We start from the raw sequence: 21,173 nt of genomic DNA, 5'->3' as shown, positions 1-21,173 counted from the left end.
GTTCCAAAGATCCCCACAACTACTATTCAGACCCCAAACATCTGAGAATACCAAACTGGGAAGCAATGAGTATAAACTATTTTAAAATTCAGCTTGTCGATATGTTTCTTCTCAATTGAAAAATTAGATTGAATTTACCTTACTGTTTAAACGTGATAAAAGAGAATATTTGGGGGTCCCTTCCATTTCTTTTTTTCCTCCCCTTTCCCACTGTCTGCCAACGCCATTATCACTCAGACTTAATATGGGAGGAGCAGGAAGAACAAAGGGTACTCACCAGCCTGATTAGTTGTGATGCTCACTGCAGCAAATTGTCTTGGTGGAGAGCTCAGCTCTGACACTCCATTAATGGCATCAATCTCAAAGGTGTAGTTAGTGTGTGCCAGGAGGTCTGTCACTGTCACAGTGGTGTTGGTGAGACCAAACTGTCGAGGGAGGAAGCGGACATTTGGGCTGCATGGTTCACACTGTTTTACATTCCACCCACATTTTTTACATATGATGTTGAAGGTAACATCTTTCCGGCCTCCTGTGTCCAGGGGCCAACTCCAGTCCAGGATAACGGAGGTCTCGTTTATATTAGAGATAACATTTCTTGGTGCAGATGGAGGTCCTGCAAAGCAGTTCAACAAAGATTAATGAGGCTCACTTCTGTTTTCCACTACAAGGGAAATAGATAATTTACAATGGAACTGAAAGTGCTAAATAACCATCCTGTCTTTACTACCTACTTTTAGTTCATCCTTAGAGGATTCATAAGATTATAGATGTATGGGTACAGAAGTGTTTGAATGGGGGAGTTTAGCTCAAGGTTGAGGAGGCAGTCACAAAGTCCAATGAAGGAATTTACTACTAAGTTCAATACCCTTGTGAATAGTTATGAAAACTTTAGTATTACTTTTATAAATCTTAGTCCATTTTCCCTCCGACCTGTGACCAACATATGGCAAGAGGGAATTCAAATGTAAAAGCAAATCCCCCTGGCTATAACCTCCCCTAGCCTGTCAAACACATTGCAAGTTCTAAAACAAGATACAGAAAATTTTCATTCTTTCTGAAGACCCCAATGCAAGAAGTGCTTAAAAAACTAATTCATGTTGTGTGATACATGTTGTATTTGTGGTGAGCCAAGCATGCAGAGTGAAGCAGAGAAAGCTTTCAGTTTGCACATGGATGACAGAAGGAAATGGGCCAAATGCTACAAACACACACACACAACAGACAAACAAAAGCCACCAAACAAATAGCACAATAACAAGAAGGAAACAAAACAAAACAATACAAAACAAAACAAACATGCAGGCATGGTTTGCAGCAAAACTACTCACGGGTACAAGCCATGGATGGAGGATCTTTGTCTGCTCGGAAGTAATTATTCTCACACCTGCAGTTCACTGAACCATCTTCATGAGTAGAACTATGAGGTGGGCACTTGGCGCACTTCAAGTTCCCGTCCGAAGCCTTGTAGAAGCCTGGTCGACAAGCTACAAGCAAAATGATTCTTTTAAAGTGCTGTGCTTTGAGTATCTATTTTGAAATTACATATAAACTGATCTTAGAGTTCATTAGGAATAAAAATCAATTTGTTTCCTCTACAGAAGCAAGTAATACAGCCCAGTGTAGCTTTTCTACTGTACGTTTAAATTTGCCCCAAATGTTAACGGAAAAAAAAAAAAAAGATTTAAATTATTTTAGCACTGGAATGTGATGAAATTTCCAGCTTGTGTTTTCACAGCTTTACTTGGCATTGGAGTATTTGTGGAGAAAATAAAGCAAAATTATGTCACCATGTAGTTATTCCCTTTTTCAAATGTGATGCAATACTTATAGTATCTGTACTGTAGTTAGCAGTATATTACATGCTGACTTGCTTTCTATTGCCTGATGGGTGTATAACTTCATCCCACAAATGACAAACAACTAAGCTAGAAATCCATGGTTTCCTGTATAATCTAAGATTCATGGTACATGATTTCCAGGGGTTATCATGAGTTTTTCTGACTTTAAAATGTTATTCCTTAATATTTAAGGCAATAGCCTAAAATTAAAATTTAAATGTATTCCCTGTCTTTACTTGAAAAACTATGTAAGGTACAGTTTCAATTTAAACAAACACACCTGTGAAGGTTACTAGATTAAAAACTATTCTTGTGGCTAGGGAGTGCAGTGGAGGATGGCCCAAGTCCTTGGGTCCTGCACCCCATGGGAGACCAGGAGAAGCACCTGGCTTCTGCCATCGGAACAGCGCGGTGCGCCGGCCGCAGCGCGCTACCGCGGCGGCCATTGGAGGGTGAACCAACGGCAAAAGGAAGACCTTTCTCTCTGTCTCTCTCTCTCACTGTCCACTCTGCCTGTAAAAAAAATAAAATAAAAATAAAAAAAAATTAAAAAAAAAAACTATTCTAATAACTCTGTTATGTTTTCCTGTTTTGCCATTTCTCTGAATGGTATACTTTTTGTAAGCTCAATGGTTTGGTTATTGAACGTTGATTTCAGCTTACCATTTAGTAGTCACCATCCATCTACTGTTTTGACAGATAGGCCTCCACTACATTATTTTTAGTTAGTTTGATAGAAAATTCAAAATGCTATACTGTTTCCTTTAATTCATTCTCTTAATTATATTAAGGATGGTAATCACAGTGAAAATCTTAACAAGATGTCTCTGGGCATATCTTTCAGGAAGGAATTCAGGGTGCAAATTTTGGATTTCCTCCAGATGATCTTTAAAATGAAAAATTCTAAAACCTCTAAAACTCAATTTCAGTGCTACATAGAGATGGCTGGTTGAAAGTGCTTACATATAGACTAGGCCTTACAAATCTTCACTGAACAACTCTGTATTTCATGATTACTAAGCACATTTCTGGAAGGTAACATGTTATATCCATTGCAGAACCTTCTTACTGAAATTTTCTTTAACTAAAACAAGAGAAAAACATTATAAATGAAACTATTAGAATAACTTTTAGTCTTACTTCTAGCCTTACTGTTTGCCACTGAGAATGGCTACCTGAGGACCATCTTAAAGAATGCTGAACTTTTGATGTTACTTTGAGAGTAACTCAAATTTTAATGACCTAACCAAACATGAATTAGGGTTACTAAGTTTTTAGTATTGTTTTTTTTTAAACTTTTATTTAATGAATATAAATTTCCAATGTATAGCTTATGGATTACAATGGCTTCCCCCTCCCATAACTTCCCTCCCACCCGCAACCCTCCCCTCTCCTGCTCCCTCTCTCCTTCCATTCACATCAAGATTCATTTTCAATTCTCTTTATATACAGAAGATTAATTTAGTATACATTAAGTAAAGATTTCAACAGTTTGCACCCACACAGAAACACAAAGTGAAACATACTGTTTGAGTACTAGTTATAGCATTAAAAAATATGGAATGCTTCACGAATTTGCATGTCATCCTTGCTCAGAGGCCATGCTAATCTTCTCTGTATCGTTCCAATTTTAGTATATGTGCTGCCGAAGCGAGCACTTTAGTATTGTTTTTAAGCACTGGTTAGAAACTTCCACTCATACATCATATTGCCTTGGGGAGAAACTATATAAGTTATAAACGAACTATACACTTAACTTCTGGTTTCAATTTAGCTCATCATTGGGTGTCTTTGAATTTGGAAGAGGGCATTGCTGAGTCTTTAAAAGATAAAGTGGCAGGGCTCCCATGTACTCAGTTATTATGTTTGCTTGTAAGTTTATCTGTGTATGTGTTTTTTTTTTTTTGGGGGGGGGGGCTTCTATGGTTTTTACCACACTTGGCATAAAGGTATTCAGTAAACAATCACTTTTTGTTAATATTATAAATGCCAGGATATTTGATACTTTAAGAAGACAATCACATAATCACTTTATAGCTACAGCACAGTTTATTAGGATTACTGTTAATAAACATAGAAGTGAAGAATGTAACCCAAACTAGCCTTAGAGACGATGGTAATAAATGATAAGCAAGCACAAACACAGATGGTTTAATAAATATTTTCCAGGCAGCTACTCTTATTCAGGCTCCTTGACAGCCATGAAGATACAATCCTTCTAATTCTGTCTACACCAAAAGGGCTCTTGCAGTAGAAAGTGGGCAGCAGGTGTTTAATACAGACCACATCAAACAAGCATTCCATTTTGACTGGGTGGTTAGGAGAGGCTCCACAGGAGCGCTGTTTGAGAAAGATCATGGAAAGATAGTGGGAGGTGGCCAGTAAGGAGCATAATTAAATATACAAACAGATCAACGTGAAAAGACAAGCTGTTCTGTAGAAGAATGTGCCAAGTACTGTTGATTATGTACCCAATATGTAAGCCCTGTTTCCTGTTTGCTAATAGATTCCTGATTTTCATTCAGAATTGCACCCACCCAAGTACTCCCTTACTCAGACTTCACAGCATTTCAAAATAAATAGCCAAAGTTAAAATCAAAACAAAAGCCAAAGAAATAGAAACAGAAATCTGATGGAAGTCTTTGAGGTACCTCTTTTATGTTCTAATAGGATTGCTCAAATGCAACTGAAGCCACTCCTTATACGTCACTGACTATAGATATTACAGTGAAAATCACTCCTGCTTACATGTGACACTGAGTTTATGGCCATGACAAGCAGAGTGACACTTGCCATGCACTTGATGACTCTACAAGAACCTAGCTCACGATTTCATATAATATCAGAAAGATAACACCTTCATTGTTTGAGACACTGAGGATGTCCAGTGGGGGTCTGTGGGCCCCTCAGATGTAGGTAGAATGTCTTTCACAAGCAGGCTGCCAGCAATGTCGGTAAAGTTTGTTTCCAGACCAGCCTGCATCTCCCCCACTAATGGCTCCTTGTGCTGCATGTGTGACTGAGTGGTTTTAAATTACACCTTTGGGGGGCTGGTGCTGTGGCATAGTGGATAAAGCCACCACCTGCAGTGCCTGCATCCCATGTGGGCACCGGTTCGAGCCCCGGCTGCTCCACTTCTGATCCACCTCTCTGCTATGGCTTGGGAAAGCAGTAGAGGGTGGTCCAAGTCCTTGGGCCCCTGCACCCACTGGGAGACCTGGAAGAAGTTCTTGGCTCCTGGCTTCAGATCAGCCCAGCTCTGGCCGTTGCAGCCATCTGGGGAGTGAACCAGCAGGTGGAAGACCTCTCTCTCTCTCTCTCTCTCTCTCTCTCTCTCTCTCTGCCTTTCCTTCTCTGTCTATGTAACTCTGACTTTCAAATAAATAAACAAATCTTTAAAAAAAATTACACCTTAGGGACAGCGCTGTGGCATAGCAGGGTAAAGCTGCCAGCTGCAGTACTAGCATCCCACATGGGAGCCAGTTCGAGTCCCAGCTGCGGAGTGAAGCAGCAGATGGAAGACCTCTCTATCTCTCTGCCTCTGCCTCTCTGTAACTCTGCCTTTCAAATAAATAAATCTTTTAAAAATAAATAAATTATACCTTCAAGTTAGTTATAATCTTCCACCCAGAGCTAGCGGAGGAGGGGGCTGAGCCCCTAAGGAGCATTGGACTGTCTCCAAAAGACCCTTGCTATCTCCATGAGCCCCAAGCCAATCAACAAACAATCTGAGAAACTCCCATCCAAGGGAAACACCCATAGAATGCCTTTAAAACTCTTGGTGCTTCCTAACAGTGAGCGTCCCTCTCAGGCATTCCACCTGGTCTCCTCTTAGACCAGAAGTTGTCTGTCCCCTGCAAATCAAACAACAGTTTCTGCTTCTTTGCAAATTGTTTCCTGTCTTTTTATTTCTATACTGGGCTGAGGAAAAGAACCCAGGAAACTCTCTCCAGCAACCACTCTCCCCTCTATGACTAGTAACAGACACTTGTTTCAGAAAGCATTCATAATGACATAAAAAGAGAACTCAGCTGAAATGTACTAATTGAATAGAGTAACTTGCCTGAAGTACCTAAAAAGATTAGAAGAAATCCCATTCACCAGTATGAGGGTATTACAATCTGCATCTAAAGGCACCAAAGTCTAGAAGGTTAAGTGACACACAGTTGTGAGAAAGCCTTGGCATCTGCTAGCACTGGATAGCTGACAGGCTGTAGCCATGGATGTGTAGATACTCACTGAGTGTCAACTACATGTCAAGTACAATGCTAGCTTCATAACAGCACCTTAATTGTTACATATGTCTTTACTGTTTCTAAAAAACTTCCATATGCACCACCTCAACTGAATCGTATAGTGGTTCTGTTGAAATTACTAGGATAGATATTAATCTGCTTATTTTACAGCCAGGACAACAGGAGCACAAATGGAAAGAGTAAGATCCCTGAGATAACAAGACAACTCAGTGTACAGATTGAACAAGGAAGAGACCTTTCTATTTTAGCTTCATATAAATCAATCACTGAAAGTAAATTATGCTAAAAGAGATTAGCCATTTCCCTACCAATTCTAAACTGCTGATATAATATTGAATAGTCATCTGAAATTACTTGAAAAATTTTATGTCTTTCTTATTAAGAACCATTTAAGAAAGGATAATATCCTCTTGGACTTTTCTTTCTTTAGGATATTCTATTTGATGCCTAAAATGGTTTATGCAGATGGAAAAGTGTATATTTGGTTGGAAAGGCAATGGGAGTTTGTAAACTTCAAGATAGGGTGACACACCGTATTTGCACAGCATTTTAGCAAAATTTACCTTTATTGCTACTAGTACAATCTCTAAATTTTCTACCCAAACTGTTCAACAAGTCTGAGAATATGCTGAAAGAAGAGTGTTAAAGAAATGGTAGTACAAAAGTTTGTGGGAAATGGAGTTTAAAAATAGTTCATGTTTTCCACAGACTTTTTGATCATTCCTCATATATTCATGAATAAAAATATTATTATCCTGGAGGACACACTGATGACAAATGTGTAAATGGAAATTTTATATAACAAGTTCAATTGTAAATGTATTCCCCCCATAAACAATTCTCTCTCCGCTGCAGTAGATCACACGTGCATAAGTACCACTCTATTTATTATGCCTTTTCACTCTTCCAAAAAAATCCTCAAGGAAGTATTTGAGACTTTACCTCTGAGAAGTATAAATACATGCATTTTATTATCATTGTTTTCAACAGTAAATGCAATGATGATATCTTGATGAGATCAGTGATGATACCCCATTCTTTGCATTCAAAGCTAGAGCTCCATAGCCCTAGCCTATTTTCCTGGAAAACTATGGTCTTCTTTACTTCTTATTTGTTGAACTCTTCACTTTGTGGAGCATTAAGTCTTTGACTATAATATAAATTAAAAATATGCATCTCTAAAAACCAAAATATTAAGTTAAAAGAGCAATGTACACATTTTTCTCATTTTAGTATTATTTTATATGCTGAAGCAAGCATTACATATAGGAGATAAAAGTTAATAAAAGAGCAGAAAAATCAATATTTTAGTGTGCTTTGTCTCCTTTCACTACTCAAGAGAAGTCCTGTGCAGCATATTAGAAAATATCAAAGAAAATAATGAGTCCACAAAAACAATATACATATGAATATGAACTCAGATTTATCCCGTGCCAGTTTTTATTTGTTTATTGAAATTTATTTATTTATTTTCTTATTTATTCATTTATTTATTTAAGTCAGAGTTATATAGAGAGGGAGACACACCACACACACACACACACACAGAGAAAGGAAGATTTCTTCCTTCTGCTGGTTCACTCCCCAGATGGCTCCAAGGGCTGTGGTTGGCCAGGATAAAGCCAGGAGACAGGAGCTTCATTTGGGTCTCCCACATGAATGTCAGGAGCCCAAACAATTCGGCCATCTTCTGCTGCTTTTCCTAGGCCATTACTGGAGTTGGATTGAAAGTGAGGAAACCAGGACACGAACCAGCACCTGTTACACCACAATGCAGTGATAGTTTTTAAGCTAAAAAAATTCCAGCTGCATAGTCAACGCCTTCCTTGGACTATCTACTAAAATTATAATCAAGATGATGCACCAATATTCAAAACTCACAATCGGGTACACACACATGGCCTATTGGTTAAGAGACACTGCTTGGGAGGCCAACATGCCATATTGGAGTGCCTGGGTTCAAATCTTGGCTCAGCTCCCAGTTACAGCCTCCTGCTAAAGCACACCCTGGGAGGCAGTGGTGATGGGTCCAGTATTTGTGTTCCTGCAACTCAGTTGGAAGATCTAGACTTGAATCCCAGCTTGAGCCTGGCCCAGCAGTGGTGGACATTTTGTGAGTGAACCAGTACATAAGAGATTCATTCTCTCTCTCTCTCTCTCTCTCTTCCATTCTCCCTATTTCCTTCTCCCACTCTTCTCCTTCTCTCTCTCACTTTCTATCTCTCTATATATTTGTCTTTTAACTGAATAAAATTTAAAAGGAAAGAAAACATGCAGCCAATATGACAGAGCACTGATTAACATCCTCTTTTAGGTAACCCTGCAGTATTCCTGTCAATCAGACCCTAGTAAAAAATATTCACAGATTTCACCTCCAGGGTGGCAAATCCAAAGAGTGATTAAAAGTCTGAAATCTCTTAGGTTTAGCAAATTACCCCCTTTTTTTTCTTAAATTGTGGTTCCAGAAATGTGTTCTACCCATTTTGTAGAGGAAATTTTTGAACTTAAGAGTTAAAGCTACCATTTTTTTTATTTTATTGATTTATTTTTATTTATGTTTTATAAATAAAAGAGAACGGACTTATGTTGTTCATAGGTTTAAATCTAAGTATATAAAGTAGTTTCCTCCTTCCTTACCTCTACCTTCATTTCTTTTTTAATTTTTGTGATAACATATTTTATGTACTTTTTTTTTTTTTTTGACAGGCAGAGTGGATAGTGAGAGAGAGACAGAGACAGAGAGAAAGGTCTTCCTTTGCCATTGGTTCACCCTCCAATGGCCACCACGGCTGGTGCGCTGCGGCTGGCGCACCGCGCTGATCCAAAGGCAGGAGCCAGGTGCTTCTCCTGGTCTCCCATGCGGGTGCAGGGCCCAAGCACTTGGGCCATCCTCCACTGCCTTCCCGGGCCATAGCAGAGAGCTGGACTGGAAGAGAGGCAACCGGGACAGAATCCGGCGCCCCGACCGGGACTAGAACCCAGTGTGCCAGCGCCACTAGGAAGAGCCATGGCGCTGGCCCTATTTTATGTACTTTATAGTCAAAGGCTTAATGCCCCATTAAATAAAATGTTCAAACAGTAAAAGTAGAAAGACTTTTGTTTAGCAGGAATACAGGCTAAGACTCTAAACAAAAATCAAATCCCAAGATGGGTGTCTAAACTAATATCAAAAATGAGAGGTAGATCACCATGGATTTGTTAGGAAGTAGGTTGTGCCTATGTTTGAATTCATTCATTCACTCTCATCAAATACATATTTTTATTTCTTAAAAGTAATTAATGTTTGTGTGGCTCCACAATCCTAAGCTGAAGCCTGGTAACCTAACACCAATGAGATCGTGTTAGAAGGTATGGCCTTGGAAGTGGTCATGAGGACAGAGCTCTCAAGTATGGGCTTAATGTTCTTATAAAAGAGGTTTGGAAGCACTGTCCTGACCCTTCTGTAACACAGGAGTACAGCTAGCAAGTGCCATTTGGGAACCAGGAGTCAAGCCCTACCCAGAATAAGAGTCTTGGAACTTTCGACCCCAAGAACTATGAAAAATGCATTTCTGTTGCTTTTATACTTCCTAGTTTATGGCATTTGTTGTAACAGACCAAATAGAACTGTTTGGGGGGCCCATTCTTACAATGACAAACATCACCATTTTTAGGTTTAAGGAGGATAAATGATTTTTTATGGCATGGTTATTTCAGCAATGAATCATTTCACTTGAGAATGTGAGTTGTAAAATACCTTTCTATATGGTATTCTTATGCTATCCACAACAATGTATTCCCTCATTTGTCTTCTGTTTCACCCAAAACTTCAAGACTATTTTTTGCTAAGCTAATATTTAATTCTTTTAAATGCTGAGTTAGCAATATTATACTTGTTCATTTATCAAGCAAATCTCAGAACTTAATGAAAAAGCCCAAATGGGCCACAGTGGAACCAACAGTTCCTTGCCAAATGCTAATCTTCCATTGAGAAATTCCAATAGTATGAGTAGGATAAAAGAAGGAAGATAAAGTAATACTAGATTACAGTGGATAAATTAGAATTATTTTGGGAACCTATTGATTCTCTGTTTATGAAGGGGGAGCAATAAGACAGGAAATAAGTGTTTTAGGCCCTAAAGGGGGTAAAATAGCATACTTTGGCCCTGGAAAACAATAAAGAATTAGTAGAAAATCTCGAGTGTTATAGGCACTACCTGTATAATGAATAATAATTATGGAAGAGCTTCAAGGTAGAATCCTGGCCTCATTCCCAAATCACGTAGTGTGCTTACCCTCCAAGTTGTAATTGATGAGTTTGAGCTATGCTGACACAGAGAATGGGTAAAGTTACCATAATGAAAGGAAAACAAATGCACTTAGTAAACCAGGGTGGCTACTGTTGAAAGAAAGTAGACAGCCTTTCAATTGCAAAGTGAATTTTGTCTCCAGTTGACTAATGTGGTTGACTTTTAGAAGAAACATGGTCCTAATTAAGGGTTAAAAGGCTCATTTCAATTTGAATTAACTTTAAATTAAAAAATGAAGCCCTTGGTAAATAGGGCCCTTTTAGTATTCAGACCCTAGCTCCTTATACACAGGGCTATATAACCAATTCCCAGCCATAAACACAAACTAATGACCAGAACCAGCACTGACTAAACAGATGATTTCCTGGCCTTGCAATTCCAGGCCTGACAGGGTCTATTTGCCGGTACAAGGTCAAAGCAACTGTTTATTCCCAAAATGAGCTGCACTGCACAATCTTACAGGAACTCTATTCTTTGCCATCTGAATAGAGGTACAATGCTTTGAGGCAAGGCTGAGGCATTTCAATACACTGGAAGTGGCTCTGTTCAGTCATTAAACTCTGCCTGCAATGTGCAGCATTTACAAAGTGATCAAGTGTTTCCTTCTTCTGTTCTTTCCACTGTTCAATAAAAAAGGCCTAAGGCAAAACGCCACCACACCATTAAACAAAGCAGAATCAATCACAATCTAGTATGGCTCAGAGATAGCTTAGTAACAAGGCTTTATTGTGCTTCTTGTATTTCATCAGATATAGCAAGACAGGTGCCAGTAACACTGAAATATGTTTAAAGCACATTTACCACAAAGAAAATGCTGACAGCTCTTGGTCTCAAGAATGTGCTTTGCCAGGTTTTAGGTTGTCCGCTTTGAAGGAAGAGCCATATGTCCTATGAGAAGCACTAGTTATGTTTTTCTACTCTTCATTTCCAATGCCCAGAAAATGGGATCCACTAATAGAATTATGTATGTAATAAGCATGAGCAGAAAACTAGAGAGGGCAGGAGGGAGAGAGAGAGAATGAGAAAATGAAAAGGAGAATCATTTTTATGGGATGATATTATGGTGCATGTTAAAACACATAGGACCGAGATCTATACTCAGGATATGTTATGAAACAGTCACAGAACCCTTTTAGAATAGAATTCAAAGTTTTCTTTAAACCAGAATACATAAGAATGTCTTGGAAAACTATTCCTAGGAAGGTATTTTGATAGGGCTTAATCTCGTCTACATTTAAATAATCTTTACTATGGAAATTTTCTACTCTATTTTTTTTTTTTGACAGATAGACAGTGAGAGAGAGAGAGAGACAGAGAGAAAGGTCTTCCTTCTGTTGGTTCACCCTCCAAAGAGCTGCTACACCCCGAGCTATGCTGATCCAAAGCCAGGAGCCAGGTGCTTCCTCCTGGTCTCCCGTGTGGGTGCAGGAGCCCAAGCACTTGGGCCATCCTCCGCTGCCCTCCGAGGCCACAGCAGAGAGCTGGACTGGAAAAGGAGCAACTGGAACTAGAACCCGGCGCCCATATGGGATGCTGGTGCTGCAAGCAGAGGATTAACCAAGTGAGCCACGATGCTGGCCCCAATGTTTTCTACTTTTTACTGGAATAGTAAGTAGAACATGAGACCTGGTCCTCAATGCAATAGTCACCCACGTAATGTTAAAAGATTAGAATGAGCATCAAAAAAAATTAAAAAAATAAAAAAAAAGAATGAGCATAAAAACTACATTTTGGAATATACAATGTCACTTAGTTTAAGAATCTGAGATAGAAATGATATAAATCTTTGATGCTATAATTTCCAAAGGACCTATTTTTTATGAATGTGCAAAGAACAATTAGGTTCTGTGTATGTTTATCTACACAAAGGTATATGAGCAGAGATTTATAATGCTATAATTTATAAATATAAATTTACAATGCTGGAAAACTAGAAGAAATTAAACATCTTGAATTAGAAAAGCAATTAAAATTATAAAATATTTATAAATGAATTACTTTGTTCTCATACATTTGTATGATGGCATTAACATGTCACATATAAATATGCTCATAATATTTTTACAGGAAAACATAAGGTAAAAATGTAGATAATCCTATTTTATTATTTAACTATATCCACTTATTCATCAAACATGAATGTTATCACTCATCCAACAAAAAATGTAAAACTTAAAGAATTCCTACAAACAAAAAATTGTACATACATAATAAAAATGAAAACATTTTGTTCAATGAATGTGTGTGCGAGTGAGTGCAATTTGTGCTTTGGGTACAAGTAATGCACATGACTAGTGCATAACTAAACATATGTGTTTTTTGTGGGGCTAACATCCATATATTTCTCTAATTCTTGTCAGACACACACACACACACACATTGTGCATCCGAATATTCAGTTGTACAAACACACTCACCACAGGTTTTATTAGCACTTGTTTCTATCACATGGGTCTAAGAACTTCCTTTGTCTTTTTCTTCTATTTTTTTTTAAATGTAACACAGGAGGAATGTATGATTAAAAATTCTGAGAGCATCCTAAATTGAAATTCATACTTTTGATCTCTATTAATTATATCCTCACTTAAGAAAATGTGTCCAGAAAATAGCAAGATTTTTAAAACCCAGGATTTATATGGAATTCTGTTAGAAGTAGAAAACTCATAGGAAAAGTAAATAACAATTCTGAAGGTTTCATACAATGCAAAACTGTTTGCTCCCTTATTTATATCATTAATTGTCTACTCTTCAAAAGAGAAAACAACAATCCAGAAAAGTGAGGAATGGTAACTTCATGGTATTTTACTAGAGGTCCTTTCAATTGGCTTTACTTATTTAATAATTTTTTTTTCAAATACCATCAATATTTATGATTAGGAAATAACTTCAATTTTCCATTTTATGCATTAACACTTCACATCATTGTATCAACTTTCCATCCCATTTTTATTTTTGGAAATTTATTAAAGTAGCACATGTGATAATATGGTTAATAGCCAATTTTTTTTAAAGATGTATCTATTTACTGAGTGGCAGAGTTACAGACAGAGAGAGAGAGAGAGAGATAGAGGCCTTCCATCACCTGGTTCACTCCATAAATGGCTGCCATGGCCAGAGCTGGACTGATCTGAAGCCTGGAGCCAAAACTTCTTCTGGATCTCCCAAAAGGGAGCAGGGGCCCAAGCACTTGGGCCATCTTCCACTGCTTTCCCAGGCCATCAGCAGGGAGATAGATCGGTAGTGGTGCAGCTGGGACTTGAACTAGTGCCTATGTGGTATGCTGGGGCTACAGGTGGAAGGTTATCCTACAATGCCAATGTCAATGAATTTTAAACAGATCAATGATATGCCATTTATACAGTGGGTGTCTACTTTATTAGTACATGATATTGCAAACTAGGGAAAGTTTTATATTTAAAAGGATTCAATATTTGGTTTGAATGATTTCATGCCTAATTGGCATTTATCAAATAACAAAGAAAAATAAAATGAAATTGGTTAACCAACTCTGGGCTTTCTATTTTTATTTTAGTTATTTTTATGTTTATGTTTAGTATTTGTTCTAAGATAGAAAAGAGATTTGTATTTAAGGCATTGTGAAATTCATTCCCTAAGAGAATGAGTGGATTTCACAAAGAGGATATAATAGCTATCAAAAATAAATGCTTAGGGGATCAGAAAGACTGTTAGCTGAATGAATCATTCAAAAGATCTTAAAGCGATCCTCTTTTTTTTTTCAAACTATTAAGAAAGATGTAGGCCGGCGCCGCAGCTCACTTGGCTAATCCTCCACCTGTGGCGCCAGCACCCCGAGTTCTAGTCCCAGAAGGGGCACCAGATTCTGTCCTGGTTGCTCCTCTTCCAGTTCAGCTCTCTGCTGTGGCCCAGGAAGGCAGTGGAGAATGGCCCAAGTGCTTCAGCCTTGCACCCACATGGGAGACCAGGAGGAAGCACCTGGCTCCTGGTTCGGATCGGCGCAGCGCACCTGCCATAGCGGCCATTTGGGGGGTGAACCAACGGAAAAGGCAGACCTTTCTCTCTGTCTCTCTCTCTCACTGTCTAACTCTTCCTTTCAAAAAAAAAAAAAAAAAAGAAAAAGGAAAGAAAGATATAAATTCTTGTAATTGCATAGAATGATGCTCATATATCTGACTTTTACATAAAATATGATGCACAATGAATAGATTTGCATTCCTTGAAGTGTAATTTCTAAACATAGAGATGAGTCATTTTGTCTTCACAGTTATGACGATATTATCCTATAATATTATTTCAAAGTGGGAGATGCACCACAATGCAAGTGATAAGAAGATTAAATTCCTCAAGAGGAAGAGAGACTTTAGGGGCAGAAAGAGGGGGAGAAAGCTGAGAATATCTCATAGAAGAAATATAAAAATGCATTGCTTTAATGTTGGCAAACACAGGGACTCATTGGGAGTTTGGAACATAAGCAAGAATAGGAAGTTAGTGAGAGAACTCTGTCATCTTGCTCATTCTTCTGGCCGTTTCATAAAGCCTTGGACTTGGTAATTTATATTCAACATTTCCCCTTTAGAAATGACGGGACGGAGAGTAGGAGGGTCGGCAGTGGATTGGGGGAGACGGAATGAGTATGCCTCTTGATTTGTTAAAACAGACACTTCTGACGTTTGTGAGTCTGCTTGCGTTTCTCTATTTTATAGTACCACTGGACTTCAGGACAGAGTTAATGACATATTCTATGGAGGCATTGTTCCTTCAGAGTTGTCTTCTAGAATTTGCTAGGTAACTTAAAAAATTCATTCAGGATAATTGCTGGTCATCCTTACATATCCTATAAATTTGAGCTTTTAGATTTTGAACTTGAAGCTAAGAGAGATGAAGTATTGTGAAAAGAATGGGAAAGGGAGTTCACTGAGATGGTCAGAAGCACAAATTTAGTTGCCTTCAAAAAGCCAGGTAGACTATTTTATGCTATTTGAATCATGCTCTCCAGATCTGTCTACCTAGGTATAATAGTTATCACCACCATGTAATATAATAAATACACCATTTATTGAAATATAATAAATGTACTATTACTGAAATCTTCTCCATGTCTATACTATTGATCCTGAGGTTTATTTATGTACTCACAACCATCATTTGGTACTGAGATTACCTATTTTGCTTAATAGATGATTTAAGATTAATAATATTTACTCCTCCCAGATTTACAAGATTGTGTATTTATGCTGGTCATGAGAAACTCAGTGTCCTCCTGCCATTTGGAGAGGGTGGGCATCAAAAAAATTATCTATTTATTTGAAAGGCAGAGTTACAGAGAGGCAGAGAGAGAGAGAGAGAGATCCTCTATCTGATGGTTCACTCCTCAGATGGCCACAATGGCTGGAGCTGTGCTGATCCACAGCCAGGAACTTATTCCAGTTCTTCCATGCTGGCACAGGGGCCCAAGCACTTGGGCCATCTTCTACTGCTTTCCCATGCCAAAGCATAGAGCTGGACCAAAAGTGGAGCAGCCAGGGCTCGAACCAGTGCCTATATGGGATGCCCACTCTGCCACAGTGCCGTCCCCAAAGCTTAAAAATATTAGGGGATTGGTTCTCAAGTGCTGTAAACAGAAATTAAGTTTATGTGGAGACTTCTAAGGCAAATATATTTTTGGGGAGGCGGTGCTATGGCATAGAGGGTTAAGCCGCCACTTGCAGTGTTGGCATCCCATATGGGTGCCAGTTGGAGATCCAGCTGCTCCACTTTCAATCCAGCTCTCCTCAATGGCCTAGGAAAGCAGTAGTAGATGGTTTAAGTGCTTGGGCTGCTGCACCTGCGTGTGAGACCTGGAAGAAGCTCCTGGCTCCTGGCTTAGGGTTGGCCCAACTCTAGCTCTTGCATTCATTTTAGGAGTGAATCAGTGGATGGAAGACCTTTTTCTCTGTCTCTTCCTCTGTCTGTTACTCTATCTCTCAAATAAATAAATAAATAATCTAAGGGCTGGAGCTGTGGCATAAGTGGTAAAGTCCCTGTCTGCAGTTCTGGCATCCCATATGGATGCCAGTTCGAGTCTCGGCTGCTCCACTTTCAATCCTATTCTCTGCTATGTCCTGGGAAAGCAGTAGAAGATGGTCCAAGTCCTTGTGCCCCTGTTTCCATGTGGGAGACCTGGAAGAAGCTCCAGACTCCTGACTTCAGATCAGCCCAGCTCTCCAGCCATTGTTGCCTCTCTCTCTCTCCCTCTCTCTCTCTCTTCTCTCTCTCTCCCCCTCTCTCTTTGCCTCTGCCTATCTATAACTCTGCCTTTCAAAAAAAATAAATCTAAAAAAAAATCATACTTTTTCATACAATTAACAAAACTTTAACCACAAAACAGTACTCTCTTTTCCAAGGCTGTTTTTTGACAGATAAGTATGAAATCCTTTAAACTGTACGCAAAGCTCCAACTATCACTGTGTGACTCTAGATACCAACTATGCCTTCATAATTAAAAGAACATAACAGGCCAGAGCTATGTTTGCTCTTAATTCTTAGTGGATATGGAAGTCCGTCTGGTCACACGTGGGTAACAGGTGCCCTCAGGAGTAATTGAAATGCTTACCTCAGACCTTGTGGCTGAAAGCTGCTTTGCGTCTTTATGCAGAATCTCTCCACTCCCAATACTGGAAGTTTGTGGTTTTTTAGCCTAGGCAGCCACTTGTACTAGCAAACACATCCAGACTTGGCTGCCTTCCCTCCCTTATCCTTGATTCTAGAAAGAGACTTTACTAAATTTCACAACATACACGACTGAAATTGTTCATCTCCTGAGTCTTATTTCTCTGTAAATGCAAAACTATTCCTAAGGTGATGCAGATCCTTTCAGGTTTCAGCCGCTTGTCCAATCTGGATCATGTTGGCACAGCCCAATAGCTTCTGTCTGATAGTTTTTCTCACTGTTAATGAGAAGTAAAAGGCTAGAGCTATCAGTCCAAATCCTAGGTGATCAGTGTTCAGATTACAAAAACCACATTCACATATGGCAATGATTGGCAGGCTCTTTGAGGCGATCACAGCATTATTTCCAAAGACCCAGCAGATACCTGAATAATTCCTTGGTGCCAAATAGGGAACGCTCTTCAATAAGATACTTATTGTACTGCTTTTCTCTCTTTCTCTCTCTCTCTCTCTCTGTGTGTGTGTGCAAGTATGTACAGCTACTGTTTTTAAATGGACTCTTCAATAAATGAGATTCATTTGAGCAAATGTGACAGAACTTAAATAATTCTACTAATATTTTAGACTCATTTTATGACAATCGTAACCTCAGAAACAAGATAATGTAATCAGACTCTGCATAAGCTATTAAAGATTTAAATCATGTTTCCACAGCCAAAAAGCTCAATAGCACTAGGGTGGACAGTGTGGTAAAGGGGGTTAAGCTGCCATTTGGGATATCTGCTTCCCATAACACAGTGCCTGCTTTGAGTCCCAGCTACTCCAGTTCCAATCCAGCCTTCTGCTCATGTAATCCTGGCAGGCAGCAGGTAATGGCTCAAATACTTGGGTACTGGTCTCTCACATGAGAGATCTGGATGGACTTGCGGAGTCCTGGCTTCAGTCTGGTTTAGCCCTGTCTGTTGAGGAACTTTGCGGGAGGTTTCCTAAGGCTTTTATTAATTTCATACTTAGAGATTTCTTTTTACCTACAGTACATTTATTTACACTTTTTTTTTTTTTGACAGGCAGAGTGGATAGTGAGAGAGAGAGACAGAGAGAAAGGTCTTCCTTTTTGCCATTGGTTCACCCTCCAATGGCCGCTGCGGCCGGCGCATTGCGCTGATCTGAAGGCAGGAGCCAGGTGCTTCTCCTGGTCTCCCATGCGGGTGCAGGGCCCAAGCACTTGGGCCATCCTCCACTGCCTTCCAGGGCCATAGCAGAGAGCTGGCCTGGAAGAGGGGCAACCAGGATAGAATCTGGCGCCCCAACCGGGACTAGAACCCGGTGTACCGGTGCCAAAAGGTGGAGGATTAGCCTGTTAAGCCACGGCACCGGCCTCATTTATTTACACTTAAACCAGTTACATTGTCGCTGCTGGTTTATAAAACTCTGTCATACTCCTTTCTGTTTCTCTCCAAACTCTACTTGGTAATGAATTAAACATTCTTCAAACTCACAAGCAATCAGCAAATGAGAAGGGGATTATTGAGGTGCTTATAAATGAAGAGAAAACAATTGAAGGAAGTATTATGCCCATGGGTTTCCAAAACTGTCTAAATTAATCGTTATTAGAACATTTCTCAGAGCAGAAAATATTTTAGATTAAACTATAGGCTTTAGATTAAACTTCCTTATTTAAATGGATCCTTTCATGGGAAAGAAAGAAGAGTTCCGATTTGGAAACTGCAGCCCTGTATTCTTTTCCTGAGTGGTGCTATTCAACTGGATACTGCTTTACATTGAGGGAATTTGTCTTAGGTGGTGTAGACAGTGGGTACTGGAGATTGAATTGACATCAGATCTTCTATCTCACATAATGTTCCCATTAAGCTCACAGAAGAGCACTTTCAAAGCAACTAACAGATTCCTGGGCCAGGATAATCTGGGATGGATATGATTTTGCTAATATTTCACTCTGCATACACGCCATACATGTGTGGATATATTGAAATCTGAGAACAGTTGTCACATGACAAGCCAGTGTGTGAAATTCCCTGTGGAGAAGCAGAAACACCTCCACTTCCATTTATAGTATGAATCATTCCTTCCTGTGTCAATTACTATACATGTAAAATTAACTTTTAACAACTAAGATGATATTGATTCTATTTCAGGAATTTATTTCTAATTTCAAATCTTAGAGAAATTTATAGCAATTATTCGTAAACATGCACTATTACTCATTGCCTGAATAATTATAGTTAATATGTTTGAATATTCCAGTAATGATTTTTCAGGAGTCACAAAATACTTCCAGAGTTTTTATGGTACTATATATCACTGCTGTAAGCTAATAAATATTTTTTGTTAATCAAGATTATAAACAGTAGGCTCATTAAGTTTAAACAAGGATTAAAAACTCTTGCCATGAAGCCCTATAGCTTAAAAGAAGATCACAGAATTGTTGTATTTAAAATCCCATATCCTAGAATAAATAGTCTTTCTCATCTACTTAGCATTGCTCTCCCAGGATTAGAATATGACACAAGATGCTTTAATGATTACAGTGGAGAATGCGCTTACCCTAAAGAAAAGATAATATCCCTGTAGACACCTTTGGTTTCTTGTCGAGTTCCTCTTTCATTTGCTGAATTTCTATTCCTCTGTGTCAACTAACTTGAAAATTAAACACCTTTGGGACACTAGGGAATAGCATGAGATGAACACTATTCTGACCACAGCTGGAGGCCCCTGAAATGCTGCTGCACCAAATGAAGTGAAAGCCTGGGGCATCATGGGAAGATAACGGCAAGCAGTTGTTGGTACTTTCATCCGGTTTCCCTCATCATTTTCTCATTTTCTATTTGAGGTCTTTGTACATGTATATTGACTCTTCTTCCTCCAAACATTACCAATAAAAATAGTAAATACCTTACTAAGAATAAAAGCATCACTGTTAGGATTATGCCTTTATTTCAATATAAGAAACTTTTTGTTCTCAGAATTCTGAACATTTTGAACACAGCTATTACTTAAATACATTCCTTCTCAACAAGTTAGTGTTTGCTATTTATGGTGCAAAAATATTATAAAATGACATATACACATGCCATTGTTAAGACAAACATAAAGATACTTTAATTCATTTGTAAGAGTTGTAGGAACATGTGAAAAGTAAATTCTTATACAATGAGCCTCAACTGACAGCTACCAATAATTCTTCATTGTATGGAATTTGCATTGCAGTGTGTAATTAAGAAAGAGAAGCTATTTTAATATTTTATGGCATCAACTCAGATGATTTGAAGTCTTCATTTTCACACAAAGGTAAGCTTGTCTTCTAGCAGAATAGGTTGAGATTTTGGTACAGTGTTGTTACTTGAGATAGGATTTTGTGGATCCTGTCATTATGCTTAACTCGTTTTTTGAAGATTTATTTATTTATTTGAAAGGCAGCATTACAGAGAGTCAGAGGCAGACAGAGAAAGCAAAAGCTTCTACTGGTTCTCTGTGCAAATGGCTGCAACGGCTGGAGGTGCGCCGATCCGAAGCCAGGAGCAAGGAGTTCTTCTGGGTCTCTCATGTGAGTGCAGGGGCCCAAGCCCTTGGGCCATCTTCTACTGCTTTCCCAGGTCATAGCAGAGAGTTAGCTAGGAAGTGGAGCAGCCGAGACTCGAACCATCACCCATATGGGATGCCGGCATTGCAGGCAACAGCTGTACTACAGCACCGGCCACTATGCTTAACTTCTATGAGCATCAGTTTTCCTACCACCCTGGAAGCCCAGTCACCATGAGGCATCCCTGTTTGTAATGTTAACATCTGTGCAGCCTTCTTTCATCATAGTATATTCAATTGCTATTATCTTTCTTTGGTACTCATGGTCTTATTACCCAATCAATTCATTGAAAGAATTGTTATGTCCTATATGTCTTTATGTATAAGGTATCTTAGTACTACCTGATACAAAGTTGACAGGGAGTATTTACTGGACCCAATTAACTGCCATGCATTCAAATGATGTGTATGTGTGTGCATTGATAGCACCTAGCACATGTTCCACAATAGGATCTCCCAGCTCAACCTCTATTCTCTTCCTTCTCTTTCTATCTCACACTCAATCTCTCTGAAAGAAAAAAAAGGAGAAATGATTTATATGAACAAAAATTCAGGAAATTGTC

General features: G+C 38.8%; 1 protein-coding gene and 1 non-coding gene across 2 annotated transcripts in view; both read right to left on the bottom strand.

The window, feature by feature from the left end:
- EPHA3 (EPH receptor A3) overlaps window positions 1-21,173 on the bottom strand; it is a 397,092-nt gene that overhangs the window by 154,877 nt on the left and 221,042 nt on the right. Inside the window, exons 4-5 of the mRNA XM_062176003.1 lie at window positions 1,329-1,484; window positions 278-613 (exon numbers count right to left, since the gene is read on the bottom strand). Of these exons, the coding sequence (XP_062031987.1) occupies window positions 278-613; window positions 1,329-1,484 (492 nt within the window). The remainder of the gene's footprint in view (window positions 1-277; window positions 614-1,328; window positions 1,485-21,173) is intronic.
- LOC133752654 (U6 spliceosomal RNA) lies at window positions 3,390-3,496 on the bottom strand. Its single transcript, XR_009864961.1, has one exon. It is a non-coding gene; the product is annotated as a U6 spliceosomal RNA (small nuclear RNA).

This window comes from Lepus europaeus, chromosome 2 (assembly GCF_033115175.1).
Source record: "Lepus europaeus isolate LE1 chromosome 2, mLepTim1.pri, whole genome shotgun sequence".
NCBI lineage: Eukaryota > Metazoa > Chordata > Mammalia > Lagomorpha > Leporidae > Lepus > Lepus europaeus.
This window is presented reverse-complemented; position numbering and strand designations above follow the sequence as displayed.